This window comes from Pisolithus orientalis, assembly GCF_024613125.1.
Source record: "Pisolithus orientalis strain OTSU chromosome Unknown F5J12scaffold_6, whole genome shotgun sequence".
Classification (NCBI taxonomy): domain Eukaryota; kingdom Fungi; phylum Basidiomycota; class Agaricomycetes; order Boletales; family Pisolithaceae; genus Pisolithus; species Pisolithus orientalis.
The window spans coordinates 224,311-240,945 of record NW_026260787.1 but is presented as its reverse complement, the minus strand read 5'-3'; the positions used below and the strand labels follow the sequence as shown (position 1 = coordinate 240,945).

General features: G+C 51.2%; 7 protein-coding genes and 1 non-coding gene across 8 annotated transcripts; 4 read left to right on the top strand and 4 right to left on the bottom strand.

Annotated features, from left to right (window-relative positions):
- Positions 1–17: 17 nt before the first annotated feature.
- Positions 18–109, bottom strand: F5J12DRAFT_t69. Its single transcript has one exon. It is a non-coding gene; the product is annotated as a tRNA-Asp (tRNA).
- A 374-nt stretch (positions 110–483) lies between these two features.
- F5J12DRAFT_481376 (uncharacterized protein) lies at positions 484–2,006 on the top strand. The gene is made up of 17 exons (XM_051739637.1): positions 484–624; positions 681–714; positions 777–819; positions 887–924; positions 976–1,004; positions 1,053–1,078; positions 1,129–1,172; positions 1,228–1,237; positions 1,291–1,308; positions 1,362–1,387; positions 1,441–1,466; positions 1,516–1,556; positions 1,612–1,636; positions 1,693–1,704; positions 1,754–1,769; positions 1,825–1,864; positions 1,915–2,006. The coding sequence occupies exons 1-17, from the start codon at positions 603–605 to the stop codon at positions 1,957–1,959; spliced, it is 495 nt and encodes a 164-aa protein (XP_051602495.1). The 5' UTR covers positions 484–602; the 3' UTR covers positions 1,960–2,006.
- Positions 2,007–2,681, top strand: F5J12DRAFT_481354 (uncharacterized protein). The gene is made up of 5 exons (XM_051739636.1): positions 2,007–2,022; positions 2,071–2,130; positions 2,190–2,217; positions 2,269–2,326; positions 2,379–2,681. Exons 2-5 carry the CDS (start codon positions 2,096–2,098, stop codon positions 2,531–2,533), a joined length of 276 nt encoding a protein of 91 aa, XP_051602494.1. The 5' UTR covers positions 2,007–2,022; positions 2,071–2,095; the 3' UTR covers positions 2,534–2,681.
- A 1,173-nt stretch (positions 2,682–3,854) lies between these two features.
- On the bottom strand, positions 3,855–6,826 carry F5J12DRAFT_812323 (SRP54-type protein). Its single transcript, XM_051744887.1, has 14 exons — positions 6,701–6,826; positions 6,463–6,650; positions 6,163–6,411; positions 6,021–6,099; positions 5,808–5,958; positions 5,393–5,756; positions 5,274–5,370; positions 4,974–5,220; positions 4,760–4,911; positions 4,640–4,701; positions 4,565–4,588; positions 4,323–4,505; positions 4,179–4,244; positions 3,855–4,113 (listed from the first exon to the last, which is right to left on the bottom strand). Exons 1-14 carry the CDS (start codon positions 6,729–6,731, stop codon positions 4,051–4,053), a joined length of 1,956 nt encoding a protein of 651 aa, XP_051602493.1. The 5' UTR covers positions 6,732–6,826; the 3' UTR covers positions 3,855–4,050.
- A 28-nt stretch (positions 6,827–6,854) lies between these two features.
- On the bottom strand, positions 6,855–8,281 carry F5J12DRAFT_481345 (uncharacterized protein). Its single transcript, XM_051739635.1, has 2 exons — positions 8,154–8,281; positions 6,855–8,084 (listed from the first exon to the last, which is right to left on the bottom strand). The coding sequence occupies exon 2, from the start codon at positions 8,035–8,037 to the stop codon at positions 6,979–6,981; it is 1,059 nt and encodes a 352-aa protein (XP_051602492.1). The 5' UTR covers positions 8,038–8,084; positions 8,154–8,281; the 3' UTR covers positions 6,855–6,978.
- Positions 8,193–9,952, top strand: F5J12DRAFT_481631 (beta-lactamase-like protein). The gene is made up of 5 exons (XM_051739638.1): positions 8,193–8,721; positions 8,844–8,956; positions 9,017–9,126; positions 9,183–9,453; positions 9,506–9,952. The coding sequence occupies exons 1-5, from the start codon at positions 8,458–8,460 to the stop codon at positions 9,582–9,584; spliced, it is 837 nt and encodes a 278-aa protein (XP_051602491.1). The 5' UTR covers positions 8,193–8,457; the 3' UTR covers positions 9,585–9,952.
- F5J12DRAFT_812315 (SFT2-domain-containing protein) lies at positions 9,660–10,718 on the bottom strand. The gene is made up of 7 exons (XM_051744886.1): positions 10,467–10,718; positions 10,340–10,413; positions 10,226–10,281; positions 10,153–10,173; positions 10,006–10,095; positions 9,932–9,944; positions 9,660–9,875 (listed from the first exon to the last, which is right to left on the bottom strand). Exons 1-7 carry the CDS (start codon positions 10,598–10,600, stop codon positions 9,778–9,780), a joined length of 486 nt encoding a protein of 161 aa, XP_051602490.1. The 5' UTR covers positions 10,601–10,718; the 3' UTR covers positions 9,660–9,777.
- Positions 10,719–16,044, top strand: F5J12DRAFT_812311 (uncharacterized protein). The gene is made up of 13 exons (XM_051744885.1): positions 10,719–11,329; positions 11,619–12,392; positions 12,448–12,798; positions 12,860–13,070; positions 13,130–13,210; positions 13,245–14,068; positions 14,106–14,125; positions 14,151–14,165; positions 14,225–14,451; positions 14,520–14,774; positions 14,836–15,366; positions 15,424–15,519; positions 15,583–16,044. Exons 1-13 carry the CDS (start codon positions 10,842–10,844, stop codon positions 15,721–15,723), a joined length of 4,014 nt encoding a protein of 1,337 aa, XP_051602489.1. The 5' UTR covers positions 10,719–10,841; the 3' UTR covers positions 15,724–16,044.
- Positions 16,045–16,635: the final 591 nt, after the last annotated feature.

The window sequence follows — 16,635 nt, the reverse complement described above, 5'->3', positions numbered from 1 at the left end:
GATAAAGAAAAAAAACGCTCTCTGGCGGGGAGTCGAACCCCGCTTTCCCGCGCACCGTGACTGACTAAGCCATGACAGGCGGGTGTACTAACCGATATACTACCAGAGACATGGATTACCTGGCAAATGTTGCTACATATTCCGTTTTTGTGTCCCTGTAACGAGCAGGCCTTGCAGATGTCAACCACTAGGTACGTGTTTGCAAAATGCTGCAAGAGGTACTCAGAGGAACGTATGTATTTCATATCAGACAAGGTCTGTGTTGATCTATTTTTGTATTTGGGCCAGTTGGCATGTAAGATGATGGGCTGATGGTTGCCCATGAAAAGGAAAGCTTCGAGTCACTCAAGTCTGGACACTGCATACTGAGTGGTAATAGTCATCTCCAATGGGTCAAGCACGGTGGTTTAGTCAACCCACATAATAAGACATGCTCTTCGGGCGAGGCTAGTCCTCCAAACTATACTTAATGCAGCATTCGTCCAGGACAGAGTTGCTCCACCTTCAGGCCGATACCCCCGTCGCCCGCTCGATTGCTTTTCCATCTATATCCTGCAGCGAGTTCATCGACGAGTTCACCCGACACAATTTACCCAAGCAACATGGGCATCCCGGGCGGGTTCGGTGAAGACCTAGTTACATAACCAAATGCGATTTACTTGCTCATTTGTTCGCGGCAGGTACGACCTTCATCGGGGGTCTGGTCTCCATCATGTACCTATGACTTTTCTTGACCTCGTAACGTTCACCCCCTGATGTCATTTTTCTATATCAAGGTTATATGGCATAACGATTCTCCAGGGGCGTTTTACACGGAATGTTCGGGCGGCTAGTACATTGCTTACTGATTACACAGACTTACTCGTACTTCATGCACTACCCTGAGGATGCCGCCATTATGAAGCTTATTGCTACTGCCGTATGGTACGTTGCGCTACCTTGGAACACCCATCAGATCTGCCCATACGAAGTCAGGACTCTTGATACCTTACACTCCTTGTTCGGTAAGGGCTTGGTGCTTGCGGGTGAATGGATGGCTAACGATTGATTAGTGTGTGATGTGTTGTATTATTACCTGGTGAAACTGCTGCTCTACTTCTTCTAGTTATTATGCTCAATGCACTGCAGGTGACGAACTACGGTGTTCCGACGAGTTTGGATTATTCTGTTTGGTTCGTATGCCATCATCCACTTCGAAGGCAAGTTCCCACCAATGAGATAAGCCAGGTCGTTACCAGTACGCATACCCAACTTTCGACTAGACACTTTATAAAAGTTTTCCCAACATAGGCGTCGATTCTTGCAAATGTGCGTTCCCTTCTTCCCAGAACCGTTTGCGACAACACTCAGCTGCATCGCAGGCATTTTTAGTTTTTGTAGTTCAGCTGTGAGTAACTCTTATGGGTCGATGTTCATCAGTCACGGACCGGATGTTACTAGTTTCTTCACACATAAAATATACCACCGTACGTCACACTCAGGCTATGTCCGGGGACTTGGTTGACGAATGTCTAGTTTGTCGCCCCAACATGAAGTGGCTGGTGACCGCCCCAATCGTGAGTATATTTGCTTGTGGTGGCCAAGATATCATAGGTGACATGGTTGCGACAGATACTATTAGTACTGGTTCGCTTTGGTGGGTTTCTTTTCTATGGAGCCATCCACGGGACATTTCTAACCATATTCCAACAGGGTTTGAAATTGGTTTGTGCTGTTTTTGCATAACACGAGAGCTATGCTAATCAACAAGCAGGAGTGGTTATCTTGATGTATCCCAATCCGTCTGACCATATTCTCCACCGAAATACTGATATCTGCCTATAGGTTCCTCTCTAATGACCTCAACACGGTTTCGTCGCTTACGGTATGTTAACAGAAACATTGGTGTACCGGCTGACGAGTCGTTATTTCTAGTCTTCCCGTCGTGATACCCTTTGGGACTCTCTTCATACTGTCTGAGGGTCTGATTACGGTATCACTCTGTATACTTTTGTATGATGGCTCTCGCTCCGTAACCCCAAGGTGACTGTAGTATGTGTTAATTTCCATTCCTAACGAGTCCTGCTTTAGAACAAAACGTCTTGTGAACACACTTATGATCTATGCTGTTAACCGGTGTTTACTGACTCTGTAAGCATGATCCCTCTTTCATTTCCCACCGTGACTTGATTCAGGTTTTTTTGTCGCAGACTGGTGGCCATCGCGGAGCTCGTCACGGTACGTATGATGTATTGCACTATGACCATGTCGTTCTCACTCTTCTTCCAGTGTGTTTGCCTTCCACAAGATAGCTGGACAATGGGATTGGACTTCATCTTTGCAAAGTGTCAGTCATCCGTGCCTTTGCGTGTATAACACCTTATCTCATTGTGGAATAGTATATACCAACTCACTTCTAGCATCACTGAATTCCCGGAAGTACCTTCGAAACAAGGATTCAGTTATCTCCGATTCACACATTGGTACCATCTGCTTCGTGAACCTGCCGAAGGTCCCGGATAGCAGAGGTGACGGAGAGAGTTCAAAGGATTGAGGAAAGCGTCTCCACTGTTGAGTGACTCTTCCTTATGAGTACTTGTTAAAGGAGACTACAGCGTTCTGGAGGGAGAGGCATGCTGTGTCTACCATTCTTTTTTATCTCTTCATTCCGAGATGGGGTGGTGTGTTGCTTCTGTGAAGTATTATCTACGGGCACTACACTCGGGAGGGTAGCCAATGGGTTATGTGGTGCCTTGAGCCTAACCGATGCTATTATACATGATACTCAGGTGCAACAATCGGCCTGTAGGTTTGGCAAAGCTGTTGATCACACCTCACATATCGAAAGACTAGTCAAAGTGAGGCCAAACTGGAGGTGAGGTTTGCATTCCGAGTACATCGTCATCCCCGTCGATGCAATTTACCCTCATCATTTCCCGAAGTATGAGGTGGTACTCATGCTGCCCAAGGAGTTTGACAAATTGGATAGATGGATGGCGAAGATGTAAGCAATTAGTTTCAAGCATAAATGAGCAACAAGTCGTCAAGTTCACCGAAACCAGGCGACATACCATGGAACTAGGGGTGGATTGGGAACTCAGGGAACGCAGTGCACTTACCAGGTCCCGTTTGATCTATGCACTTGCTAACACCTGACTATGGAAGGAATTAATATGTCCTTCCTCCCCCACCAGGCTCCGCACCTTCAAGGCTCTGGTGCTCTTCAGTCCTACCAGCATGAAGGTAGCGGGGAATACGTATTCCCACCAATTGGCCCACTGGGCGGCCTACCGAAGTACTTCCTCGAGGTCCCCGTAGGCAGACCAAATTGACTCGATAGAAGATCGTTCCTTCTCGATTAAGTCCATATCAAGAATCCAAGATCGCAGGTTCACGATAGCCAGAGTCGATTTGGTTCCATCCACTCTGGCCCCGTCCCCTTATCAGACGGATCTACCAGCACCGTATTGCTCGTGCTGGATCGTGAAATACACGCCATTCACAGTGACTTCTGTCAAGGATTCCCAACCGGCCGCCGTTGATCCAAGCCAGTCATTCCGGCGAGTCCTTCACAGAAGGAGTGGTCGAACATCCGATAAAATCACTACGGCATGAGAGCGGACGCATTAATCTGTTGGCGGTAGCCACACCCGATCCCACTATCAGAACCCTTCAGTCACGTCGGGACTAAAAGTCAACTATGATGCAGCGATTATCAATGGCTATGTATAATTCGGGCACGGTGCTCCGCGATGGCCTGTGAACGGGAGATTGGCAGTGCTTGAAATGTTGAAACGGTGTTGCATTTCGTATCTCTGCGGATCTAACTGACACAGGCCTGCAGTCGGAAAGGCGAATAATGCATATCCCGGACCAAAGTTAATGAAGTCTGATGTGCGTTCCATGGTTATAGATGTACATGACACTTCCTACGGAGACTCAGACAAGCGTTTGGGCCGAATCATAGCATCTAGTATGTTACAAATAGCGGGAACCTCGGAAGGAGCGTGCCCAAGTGGCATATAAGTATGTATTTTGAGATCGTAACAGGACTTGATAGCAAGCAAAAATCTAATCACTCAGTATCGCCTGGACCACGTTGTCCACTCTCAGCTGCCTCAAGTCCGTGTATGTCTTCGTGTGGGTAAGCACGGTAGGTTAAAAGCCCATCCGGGAAATGTGAAGTAAAAAAAACGAACCTGTCCGCATCCAACGAAGATGATCGGCTGACCCGTCACGTACGTCATGGAAAGAGCGGCACCAACCTGGTAAAGATGCGTTCGAGATCTCGTTGCACGGAGCACAAAAAAAAAGAATGGAAGTGTGATATAAGTCGGACGGACCTTGTCATCTACAGTATCCCATTTCGTCACAAGCATGCCGTCGATCCCACGACTTTTCCCTGACGAAGCAGACGAGAAATCGCGCAAGGCGCGGTCGAATTTCGTGAGCTGGTCTACTGCCTCGTTGCCGACCAACGCCTCGCCCACGAAGATGACCTTATCGGGGTTGTTCACTGTGACAAGCTGTCCTCGGCGATGAATATGGAGGGGAGAAGTCAAATATCATGCTGAAGAAGCCCAACCTTGGCCAAAGCCCTCATTAACGGCTGTGGGGCTGCGTGTCAGTTGGCATGCGCGGTACAAGTCGTGTTACGAACCTCGTTGTCTTGCATGCGACCTGCTGTATCGATCAGAACCACGTCGAAGCCATTCTCGTTTGCTGAGCACCATTGCGTTAGTAAGCTAATAAGTATTGAAGTCACCAGTCCTCAACCCACCATATCCAATGGCTTCCTTGGCAATAGCCGCAGCGTCCTTTCCATACCCCCTCTCGAACAACTCAACGCGACCTTTGCTATTGGTCGCGCCGTCAACGCCAAGCATACCTAAGTTGCGTACATGGACGCGCAACTGCTCAACGGCACCACTCCTGGTTCACAGCCTTAGCACTACAGGAACAGACAGATAACGCCGAAATGAACATGTACGCACCTGAAGGTGTCACACGCAGCAATGAGGACCCGGAGATTGTTCTGGATTAACCAGAAACAGACTTTGGACAGATTAGTACTCTTACCCACACCGTTCACGCCAACGAAAGTGACGGTGTATGGTACCCTCTTCTGCGAGGGAGAAGATAATTTCGTCCGAATGGACAACAATAAATCAGTAGATGTCTTCGGTGTGAGGATCCTAGTTAGCGAAGCCGATAGCGCAGAGCGGACGGTGTTGCTGGTAGCTGATGGTCGGAGTGAGAGAAAATGTAGGGCAATCTGAAGAGGGGGACCTTACTTTGGAACCCGCCAACTTTCCTCCCGACGAGGCCTTCACCAACACCCTCACATACTTTGTCGGCAATTTCCTTGGCGACGTTTTTCTTCATGAGATGCTTGCTTCATCCCCTCAAGAACCGGTTTCAGATCCTGTTCGGTCAATACCTTGGACCCCGTCAAACGTGCGAATAGGGAACCAAGAACTCCCAGAGAGCTGGTGGACTGTTGTGTAGCTTCCTGGTTCAAAGCTTTCGCAATGACCGATGCATCACCCTTGTTGCCGAAGTCCCAGTCCTGCACTTCGTAAAGACCATCTTTGTTCCGAGTGCCCAAAGACGCTGAGTCGACGAGACTCTTCAAATCATTCGTCAACCGACCATTCACGCTGGCGTCAGACTTGTCGAGACTGAAGTCAAGACTCGCCATATCCGACTCGGTGGGAACCTCGTCACCCCATTTTCGCCGAGTTTTGGTTTTATTTTTGCGTTTGCTCGATTCATTTCTGAGAGAAGATAAGTAAGACATGTCCGGGACACTCATAGGAGAGACTGACTCAGAAACTGGTTCACAGGTTCCCGAATCCACACGCGACGCGGCACGACCTCCTTGTCTTCCCCCTCGTCCGCGCAATCTGGTCTTCAGTGCCTGAACGTTTCTCGCTATCTGTTGCTCGTCCCGAGTAATGTCTGGGGACTCCGTTGGCACTGGGTATCATTGATTTATTTTCTTATTTTCTTTTTAGTTTGGCCTTGCAAGATATACATACCAGTACTATCGTCGTCAGAAGGAGACCCAGACTCAACCTGATCTGAACGAGCCTGCGGCCTGAATCTCGACTTGCGCTCCTGATGAACCGATTAAGCACGAGTTGGCCGCCCTCGAAGGTGCAATATGTGCAGCACACCTACCTGAGCAGCCTTATCTTCGAAGCCCTTGAGCAATTTGTCGAATACGCCATCCCACCCGTCAAACGCCTTTGGAAAATTCCACGATGTATTGCCGTTTTTCGAGGGGGGTGCAGACTTCCCAGTATTTATGGCATGCAAAGAGGCAACGAAAGTGGCCAGAAATGGTTCGAAGAGCTTGATGAAAAGGGCTTTGATTGCTGTCAAGAGATCGTCGACATACGTGAGCTGCAGAATTCGCTGGTAGGCGACCTGCGGGCAGGTTAGTCAGTTATTGCTGGGATAGAGCGTCGGAAAACGTACCACGAAGATCAACTCGAGATCATTGAAAAATGTCCACTTGACAGCGTATCCATCCTTTTCAAATTTCTGCTCTGCAGTTCGCCCTTCTATCAGCGCTTCGCGTATGAGTGAATTAACTGGCGAAGAAGCGGACGAGGCAACGTGGGACGCCTCCGGCGTGAAGGAGCGCGACCAGAGGACAACACCACCTAGAAGCGGTTAAGAGCTCTGTGCACTCTTCAGCTACTCTGGACCATACCTCTGTGCGATATCGAGCAATGGTCTAACATACCAACAATGCAACGGGTAGTACTGCCTTTGCCGTGCGCACGAAAGACATCACGCTGTATTACATAAGCACCATGCTATGCCAATACGCACTGACGACGTGGTAATAACACCGAGTACATACTACTTGTACAACAACAAAGCGAGTCTTTTGGCAAAATAAATACCGTACAAAGTATACACATATGAGGATCACAAACGGTCGTTCGGTTCCGGTTCGAGATCAGGAGTATCTCATCGTCCTCACGGTCAACGTTCCTCCCAGACACGTTCATAATCCTCACGGCGTTGAGGACGTAAAGACATCCCACGATGTAAAACGGGAGGTGATCTTGATGCAAAATCATCTGGATTTGTGAAACGGTCGAGCCCGGATGCCTGTGGCTGAGACACAGCCAACGGCGAAACGCCAGGGTATGAGTTTTGGGTTGGCAACAACTGTTGCTGATGTGACCGTTCACGGTGGTGGGAAGAACTAGACCGCGGGGGAAACGCTGGTGCACTCTCCGGCCTGCGACTCCGCGTGCGGCGCGGCGTTTCGATGACAGGGTCCCCATCCCACTCCCTACTATCACTACTCCGACGGTCCTCGGAATCGACACGGCCATTGCGCGAATTTCCCGCTGCCTGTTGTGCTGAGTAACGATTTGGCACCAAGGGTTTTTCCATTTTTTGAGGCCCAGGGGAACGTTCTGTGGACATTGTTGAGTCGGGACAGCCCACACTGCTCGGTGATGGACTGGCATAGTAGTTGTCTTGTTGGTAGGGTGGTGACGAGAGATAATGGGAGAGTTGGGACTTCTCGGGGACCTGGGCAGGACCAGACTCGAGCATGAGAATGGGCGTAACGCCGGGCCTGAGAGAATTGATGAACTCGGATGATGGTGCGATGCGCTTGCGCCGACGACGGCGCATGTATAGGAACAGGCCTACTGCGAGGCATGAGAGAAATACGACACCTCCAACCACGCCTCCAACTATCGCGCCTGTGTGAGTTGATGAGGAGCTGCTTGACGATGACTCTGGAGCTTGAACCGCGGCTGATGGTATTGCTGTAGTGCTAGTGCTGGTGCTGGTGCTGATGCCGGTTGTGGGGCTGGTGCTGGTGCTGATGCTGCTTGTAGGGCTGGTACTGCTTGTGGGGCTGATACTGCTTGTGGTGCTGGCACTGGCTGTGGTGCTGGATGCAGTTGTAGTTGCAGTTGTAGTTGGGACAGAGTAGGTAGAGGAGGGCGTGAAGGAACCGGCGGTTGACGAGTCTGACGCCGATGATGAGGTGCAGTCGAACGGACGACAAGTACTGGACATGATGGAGCGCTAGAAGACTAGGTCGTACGCCAGAGCACACGGTTGTGCTGTGACGCAGGCGGGATAGGGATGAATGAGCACATGGATGTGTTGAGGAATGCTATTAGACAACTCACTGACCGAGCGGGGGACGGACGACACGACAGTCGGGTTAGAAGGGAAGAAAGGGAGACTGAATAAGGGTGGCAGGATTGACAGCATTGCCTCGGGCGACTATACTCGGGCATCAGCCTGGTGATGGGTCTAAGTGGTGTTCTATCAAGATGCCATCCACCCTGGCACCTCTTCTGCTACTTGCAACAAGCTGACGGACGCTTGCGTACGCCGAGAACACATCAGCCAGATTGACGCAAGGCTTCCATCAGCTTTGCGGTGTAACTGGGGACAGGTTGAGCGCTTACGCCTGCAGTGCCTTGAACAATGCGCCCCGCACCTGGCCGTCTCCGAGTTTCTCAGCTCCAACGCACATTTTCATCCACAGCGTCAATCAGAATGAAGATCGTACCCGTGCCAGTTCGCGAGGATAACTACGCGTATCTCCTCGTCGACGAGCCCACTAACAAGGCTGCCGCGGTCGACCCCTATGACGTCCCAAAGGTACAGGCCATCGCAAACCAGCTAGGGGTCTCTATAGTTGCCGCCATCACAACACATCACCACTTTGATCACAGCGGGGGAAACGAGGTGAGCCCACATCGATTGACATGATATATGTGTTAGGAGATCATCTCATCGCGACAAAATCCGTAGGTGTTCGTAAGTGCACGCTAGTCATCCGGTGATCGCATGCTCATTGCCTTCGGCAGGCATCAAAGTATCCTGGCGCACCCGTGTACGGGGGTAGCGACAAGATCCCAAAGCTGACGAACCTCATCAAGGACAAGGACGAGTTTGTCGTCGGCGAGCACATTCGGGTCAGGTCAGTACTTGTGCCACAGGGCATCAAGCCACTCTTGACCACCCCAGGTACATTGTATAGGTGCTTGGCCACCCCTTGTCATACGCAGGACTCTATCTGTTACTATGTCACTGACACTGCGAACGCGTCTCAGCCAGGCAGTGTCTTCACTGGTGACACTCTTTTTATAGGCGGGTCTCACGTCTATCATCCTTGTGCGAAAACTGAGCCCCGATCGCGGCTGCAGGTGGATGCGGTAACTTCTTCGAAGGCACCGGTGAGGAGATGCATGCCGCGCTCTCTTACTTGGGCACCTTACCCGACGAGACTGTCACATACGTCGGCCACGAATACACGGCTAAGAATGCCGATTTCGCGATAACCGTCGAGCCTACTAATGCCGACATTTCTCGTCTCTATCGAATGACCCGAGAAAACGCCATCACTACTGGCAAGTCCACCATCGGCGACGAGAAGCTGTGGAACGTATTCATGCGCCCTCAGAGCGAGGAAGTAAAGTGAGTCACGCGTGGCCTGGAACCATGACTCGCGTTCTGACGGTGTCTTTAGGAAAGCTACTGGGTTGGCAGGGAACGAATCTGCTATTGTCACCAAGCTGCGACAGATGAAGAGTAGTTTCAAGGGGTAAACACATATTAGGCTGGCCACCAGAGATGACACTCTTGCGTTGCATCAGAAACCTACAATTCTTGATAAATATTATTCACGTTTTGTCTTGATTTTGCGACGAGTGACTGCTACATCTGATTACAATAACAAAACTAGACCTAGAATGTAAGCGACAGCGATGGCAACCATAAAATTGTCGTGATTCGTTAACGTCAATTCAACCCAACCACTTTGAGTACGGCCGAACGAGCGTATGGGATGTATGACAATGAATACCACGTATACGCTAGGTACTCGATGATCACGAATACTGCAACAGAGTATTAACGTGAAGGTCGATGAACGGTGATTGGATTAGGGGCTTACTGATGCAGAGAACCTATCGAGGGGCACACTACTATGAGTACAGCTAGGGAAAAGAACCGCTGGAACAGCCTTACCTCGTTTCGAAGCACGAATGCGCCGACGAAGACCAGGGCGATAGAACCCAGGAAGACGACGGTGGCCACCAAACGTACAGGTTTAAACATCTTTAGTGGGCATGGTCAGTCTTTTAGGTAGACGTTCACGGTTGAATGAAACTTTACCAGCTTGATCTGAGTAGCGAACTGGATCGGAGGATAGCTTAGCTGTACTAGTATAAGAAGCGAAGGAGCATACCCCGATCAGAAACCCTGTACCTGCGAGGGACACGAGGACACCGATAGTATACAGGACTGAGAAAACGGAGATGAGTATGGTGACAGCGAGTGAACTTGACTTGGCGAAGCTCACCCGCGAAGCTGCCGAGTTGACCCAAGAACAGAAGTATGCTGCCTAGTATGCTCAGTACGAATCCGATGACAAGGCTGTAGATTGTGGGGGGTTGAGCACCGACATAAGCGAGTGGAGGATGACTGACCAGCCAACGAAGCCGTAGAGGCGCTGAGTGCGAGTGAGACCGAGGAACTTGAATGCAGAGTCCCCTTCGAAGAACTGGGTCTCTGGGATCATGCCCCCTGCAGCCTCGAGATTGAACCATCCTTTGGAAGACATGTCAGACGTGTGTATCGGCGAGGACGCGACGAGTGGGTGGCGGCGAGACTGGATCCTGTGGCGGTGCTGAGGATGACGACTAACACTACTACCGACTGACTTGCCAAGGTGTAATAGATAGTCTAGTTGCCTCGTGTCCTCAACGAGGCCAGCACGTTGTTGCCATAGTTTACAGCTCATCTACTGTATCTTTTTTTTTTCTTCCTTCTCTACGTGCACTGGGTCGAGCTTGTAGTGTGCCATGGAGAGACACAACAACCTGCACGAACAGTTGTTTGCGATGGGAAGCGCCACGCCCCCACCTCAGTCTCAACTGTTCACCATGAATCCTGCAAACCAGCCCAAGTCCTCCTCGTCCTCCCCAAACAACCTCGAATCGCTCTTCCAGTCCATCGCTAGCCAGCAGATGTCCGAGCCGTCGTCTACTTTTACCTCAAACTCTGCTCCAGCAACCCCAGCCATGGCCACAACAACATCGGAAGACAACGCCCCACCGGGCCCCACCTCAACCGTATCTACTGCTGACAGACAGAGCGCCCTTCTCTCTCTGCTCTACCCTGCTGCTGGCTCAAACCCAGTCCACCAGTCGTCTCAGCCTCCTCTGATGCCCGCTCCCCCTGCACCCCAACAGGTGCCCACCCCCCCCGCATCATCTGGGCGGACTGGCCAGTCTCCCTCCAACTCCAGCGAGGCACAGGGAAAAATCCTGCTCGAACAGCTCATGTCAGGGTGAGTCTTCCTTCTCTACATCTTATCCACCACCAGGTGGGCCCCTCGTTCCAAGCAAGTGCCCTCTTCATTTATCTATGGCTTGCGCGTGCCGCGGCCCCGCTTCTGACCAATACGTGTCTTTGAAGCATGTTGATGGGAATATTGTCTGCCTCACCATAGCCACGAGGTCTGCCCACTACCTCCTTTTCAACCGATATGTTTATCTTGTCTCTCTGTCCCCCCCTTTCCTGCCTCCCATGGCACACTGGGATTACCTCGATACGTATTTGGCTGACGTATTCGATAGTGCTGCCCCCCGTTCAAACTACTCGGAGCCTGCCCCTCCTGCTTCGACGCTGCCTCCGGCGTCTTCCGCTCCTATGCACCCTCCGGCCCCTGAGTCCTACCTGCCTACAGAGGGTCCATACGTTCCTCGGGAGACTCCACGTGACCTTCCCCACCCAATGCCGCTGCCGCAGGCCCAGCAGCCCGCTCCTCCTTCACCGCCCAAGCCTATGTTTGATTTCGTTTCTCCCTTCGACGCTTTCACCGCTAGTTCACCCCCTGCCGTCAAAAAGAAACCCGTTCCTGCTGGCCCACCGAGCGCATCCAGCGGAAACGAGGATTCCTGGACCTCAGCCTCTCTTGGTTCCCTCGGTGCAGACCCGAAACGCAAATCCGTCGAAAACCTCATCGATCAGCTCACAAGGGGCCAGGTGCCCTACGGTCCTGGTCAACCTCCGTCACCGACTTATGATCCTTACAATACTGCCGACGAGTACTCCCAGGTGGAGGCCAACCAGCCCACTCCTCAGCAGCAACGAGCAATTCCCCCTCCTCCCCCGCTTCCGCCGAAGCCTGGTCGTGAATCATCTCCCAGGGCGTCGCCACCCAAGCTTTCACAACAACAGCAGCCACAGCAACAACACCGTCCACAGGGACGATCGACTGAATCTCCCGTTGGTCAGCCAGCGCCTCCCTCTCGGAAGGACAAGGATGGTTCTCCAGGCCCGCGTCCGACCTGGAAGAATGATGGCCGTGCTAAAGGCGGGGTCAAGGGCAAAGTCCAGACAAGTCCCCCGTACGCTCAGCTGTTTCTAATTATGTTTCCTCCCTTGCTGATTATCTCATGACAGTGCGCAACCTCAAACCATCATTTTTGATGTCTCGCAGCTTCTGGACGAGGTCCAGGCCCCCCGTGATACTGTCAAGTCCACTGCGATCGCGTTGGTCAAGCAAGACTTTGTCTTCCTCCCAGGTACGACAATCGGTGCGACTCACTGGATTGCGTATGCCATGACTAGGGGTCGCGTGCGCGTGATCTCACGCTCCAGTGGCGATCGCACTTTGCTGCAGCTGCCCACCGTGTTCGCACCGTCAACGCAGGTAGTTGACATGGCCGTGTACGGAAACAGGCTTGCAGGTGTGACGTCTGACGGTGGCTTCGTCGTTTGGGAGTTGCCCGAAGTCATAACAGATGATGTTCCGTACGTGTGTTCGCGCCCATCATCGTCGAACGAAACTGATCTGATGTCGCGCATACGTTAGTGGCCGTTTGTTACTCTGTGTGGTGCCTAGCGCGGATGCCGACCCGTTGCACTCTGTCAAGTGGCACCCCAACCAACCCGACACGTTGGCTGTTGCTTCCGAGACCAAGATGTATTTGTTGGATCTTGCGGACGCCGCGCGTACCTTCCGAGGCGAACCCCTGCCACAGGTTGAGCTCAACCGTATTGCTCAGGTCTTCACCGTCCCCTCGGTAAGCCCAAACTGTCTATTGCATTGTTTCTTATCTTCTGAATACTTTTTTTTTCTTAGCGCCTGGTTGCCTTTGATTTTGATGTCCCTCACTTTGCATTGGCCACTGTTTCTGAGGACTCTACGCTCACATTGTGGAATGTGCACGATAAGCTGCCTTTCTGGACTCACCGAGTTCGCGGGGAGGATAGTTCCTTCATCCTTGACCTTCATCGAGGACGGTATCGTCATCGGTCGGAAGAACGGTACTATCTTCCAACTGTTGTCCGTCATTTCCAAGAACGTCCTATCGACTCTCAAGTTCGTCAACGGTACCAAGGAAGACCCTGACATGTTCGGTCACGTTAATTATGATTCTCGCATTCAGACTTTGTGGGTGGCCAACAGTCGCAGGGATAGCTTGATCGCCGTGAAGATTGGCTTTGATGTTTCCGCTTCTCCTTCTGGCGACCTTGTTCGAGGTGGCTTCTTCGAACAAGTTGTCGAATTTTCTGGACCGAAGCCGACGATTCACTTCGTCATCCTTTCGGCTGACGCGGATCCAACTGGAGAAGAGGCACATGCGGCATGTATCGCTGCCAAAGTTCCTCCTGGCGAGCTTGCTCTCGTCGCTTTCTCTGTCCATTCGACCGGTGTTGATCAGGTTCTCGTGCGTAAGGAATGGTACGATAACGCGCTTAACAATGCGGTTTCCAAGTTCCCGCCGTACGTTCATCCCCAGCTCCCTGCTCCTGCTCCCGTGGAGATCAAGCCTACCAGACACGTGGGACAAGGCCCTCCTAGTGTTGCACCCCTCCCACAGCAGCAGCCTGCACCTATGTTATCACATGCCAGAGCGCGCACGCCGCCTTCCGAGGAGCTGGATTCGGAGATGGCACGCGAAGAAGTTCGGGCGGCGGAAGCCAAAGGAAAGAATGCCAAGGGCAAGAACGTTGCCTTCAGAGATAGAGATGAGCGGGAGAAGAACAAGATCGATGCTGGATTCATTGAGCGATTCTGGTGTTGTCCAGTTAGTTGCCAAGGAAATTAAAAAGAGCGAGGAGAGTCTCCACAACCGTATTGGGACGCCTGATTGGAAAAGAGATGGACAAGCAAAGTAAGCCGGGTATATTTCCATGCATCGTCGTACTTGAACCTAATATGTGTGTTTCTCAGATTCGCGTTTCGAGGAAGCACGTGCTCACGAGCAAGCTGAGGACTTCAACCGCCAGGAGAAGATCCTCAAGTTGATCTCTACCGAACTTACGAGGAACACAACCCGCGTGGTGGAGATGGCTGTGAAGGCAGAAGTTCAGAACTCTGTCCTCCCAGCTTTGGAGCACATTACAAGGACCGAAGTTCGCGCTGCGCTTAATGAACACTGTGGGACGTGGCTTGACGGAGTATATTCAGAATGTGAGTTGCTCCTGCTATCAACGAGGTCTTATAGCATACTGAGTTGAACAAATAGAATCTCACCATTGAGATGGAGAAGTTGTTGCTCCGTCCTGACATCTCTACCCATTTCGCTAGCATTCTATCTAACAATCTTAACCCGCTGATCGAGCGATATGTCAAGGACTCGGTGTCGAAATCTTTCCTGCCTGCGTATTCACAGCAGACATCAGCAATGCACCAGGACATCCTCCGCGAAATGAGGACCGAGATTTTGAACGTGAAGAAGGATTCTATGACATGGCAAACCGAAGCCGCTCGAAGCCAGGAGGTTCGTTCCCGTCGATCCTTGATTTTTCCTAGGCTTATTGGGGCTAACGCATCTGGACTAGGCGTTGATTCGAGAACTTGAACATTCGGTTAGGATATTGTCTGATCAAGTCAAGTTCCTGACGATGAATGCGTCGACCTTGTCCGTCGCACACCACAGGGTGGCAGGTGGTGGTTCCCCAGTTCCATCGGTGGCCAGTATGAGTTCGATCGCAGCTCAGCCGCTGCACCGCCAGCAGCTTCCGACGACCCAACCAGCGACCTACACCACTCAAGCCACTACTACGAGTTATTCACAGCCGACGCAGCCAGCTTCTATCCACGGATCGTGGTACTCTTCCCCTACCATTGCAGCACCTCAGGCGTCCCACCCAATTGCGCCTCCCCCGCCCCCACCTGCTCCGGCTTCTCAACGCTCTCCACCAACCCAACCTCAACGTGAGGAATGGGATGACACTTACCTGTCCGTGTTGAGCACCCAGGATCCTAAACAGCTGCGGGAATTACTGGCACGGTCAAATCCAGAAATCGTCATGCCGTTGAATGGCCCGGGACCCTTGTCGCAGGCTGTAATCTTAACTTTGCTGCATCGCGTGAGTGGGATTCATTTTTTCCATTTTCATTCTAGCGTACTCAGGTTAATTCAACAGCTCGCCGCCACTGTGGGAGAGACTCCGCCAGTCGATGAATCGTTCAAATCGGCCCTGTGGTGGCTCCAGCGTGCAGCTACTGTATTAAATATCAACGTGGGTTTTTCTGCGATCATGCGGACGTACCTTCACTCACCAGGGTCGTTCGTTCTTATCTAGGAGCCTCTTATTTCACCCTACGTGGCTCGTGTTGTGCCGAATGTCAAGGCCATGCTGAACACCATCAAACAGCGTCTATCGATTCTCCCCGGTCCTCCACAGCTGATGGACTCTGTTAGAACGATTTCTGATATTCAATGATACTCTTACTCGCAAGCAAACATAAGGGAGGAAATGAAGAATGTTGTTGTGAAAGTGCCGAAAATATTCGTCCTTGTTTCCGTGTATATCTTACTAGTTGTTTTTTGTTTCTCTTCTCTCCGATGCTCATGCATGCATCCACGATCGACCCGCAGGCTGTGGTTTTTACTTCATGAAATGACTTTTCACGTTCACATTACGCTTTGTTATTCCGAAATGTTCTATCGTTCCTGGTGATACGTAATGCCATCTACAAATCCCGTCATGTGTCGTCGTATGCAGTTAGTGCAGACCATGACTCTATGTCCAGCTGGGTGCCACAGTATGGAACGGTAAACCCAAAATATTTCTGCGAAATGTTTATTGCGGAAATGCGCGATTTGGACCGCTGAATGCGCGTATGCAATTTGGAGATCTTGTGCGTGCATTTAGACACGTCATGTGTGCATTTAAGAAACTGTCTGTAAGATAGAGTCCCGGGCGTATGATGAGTACTATGGGGGTCACACTGGTGTAATATTAAATTTCGCTGCGAGTTGCTTTGCTGCACAGTCAATGAAATTCTCCTCATGCCGGAATGCTAGATTTTGTTCATCATTGCCTGCCAGCGTGCCTGAGATACTTGGCCAACCCCTTCAAGCTCTTCAAAGCGCCGAACAGCATCCTTGTACGGCTGTGGGTCCTCCTACTACATTCCCATCATCCGAGTTCCATTTCAGAGCGCTGAGGGAGGGCTCCCCCCGCCGAAGCGAGTTCCCCTCTCAGTAGACTTTGTTGAACCAAGTGTCGACGATATGATATTAATGCCCCTGAACACGCCGGTCGTTGTCCGCACTCTCACTCAAAACACTAGACGGCTGAAACTGCATATAATCTCCACATTTTCCGACATCCAAACAATGACACATCTCC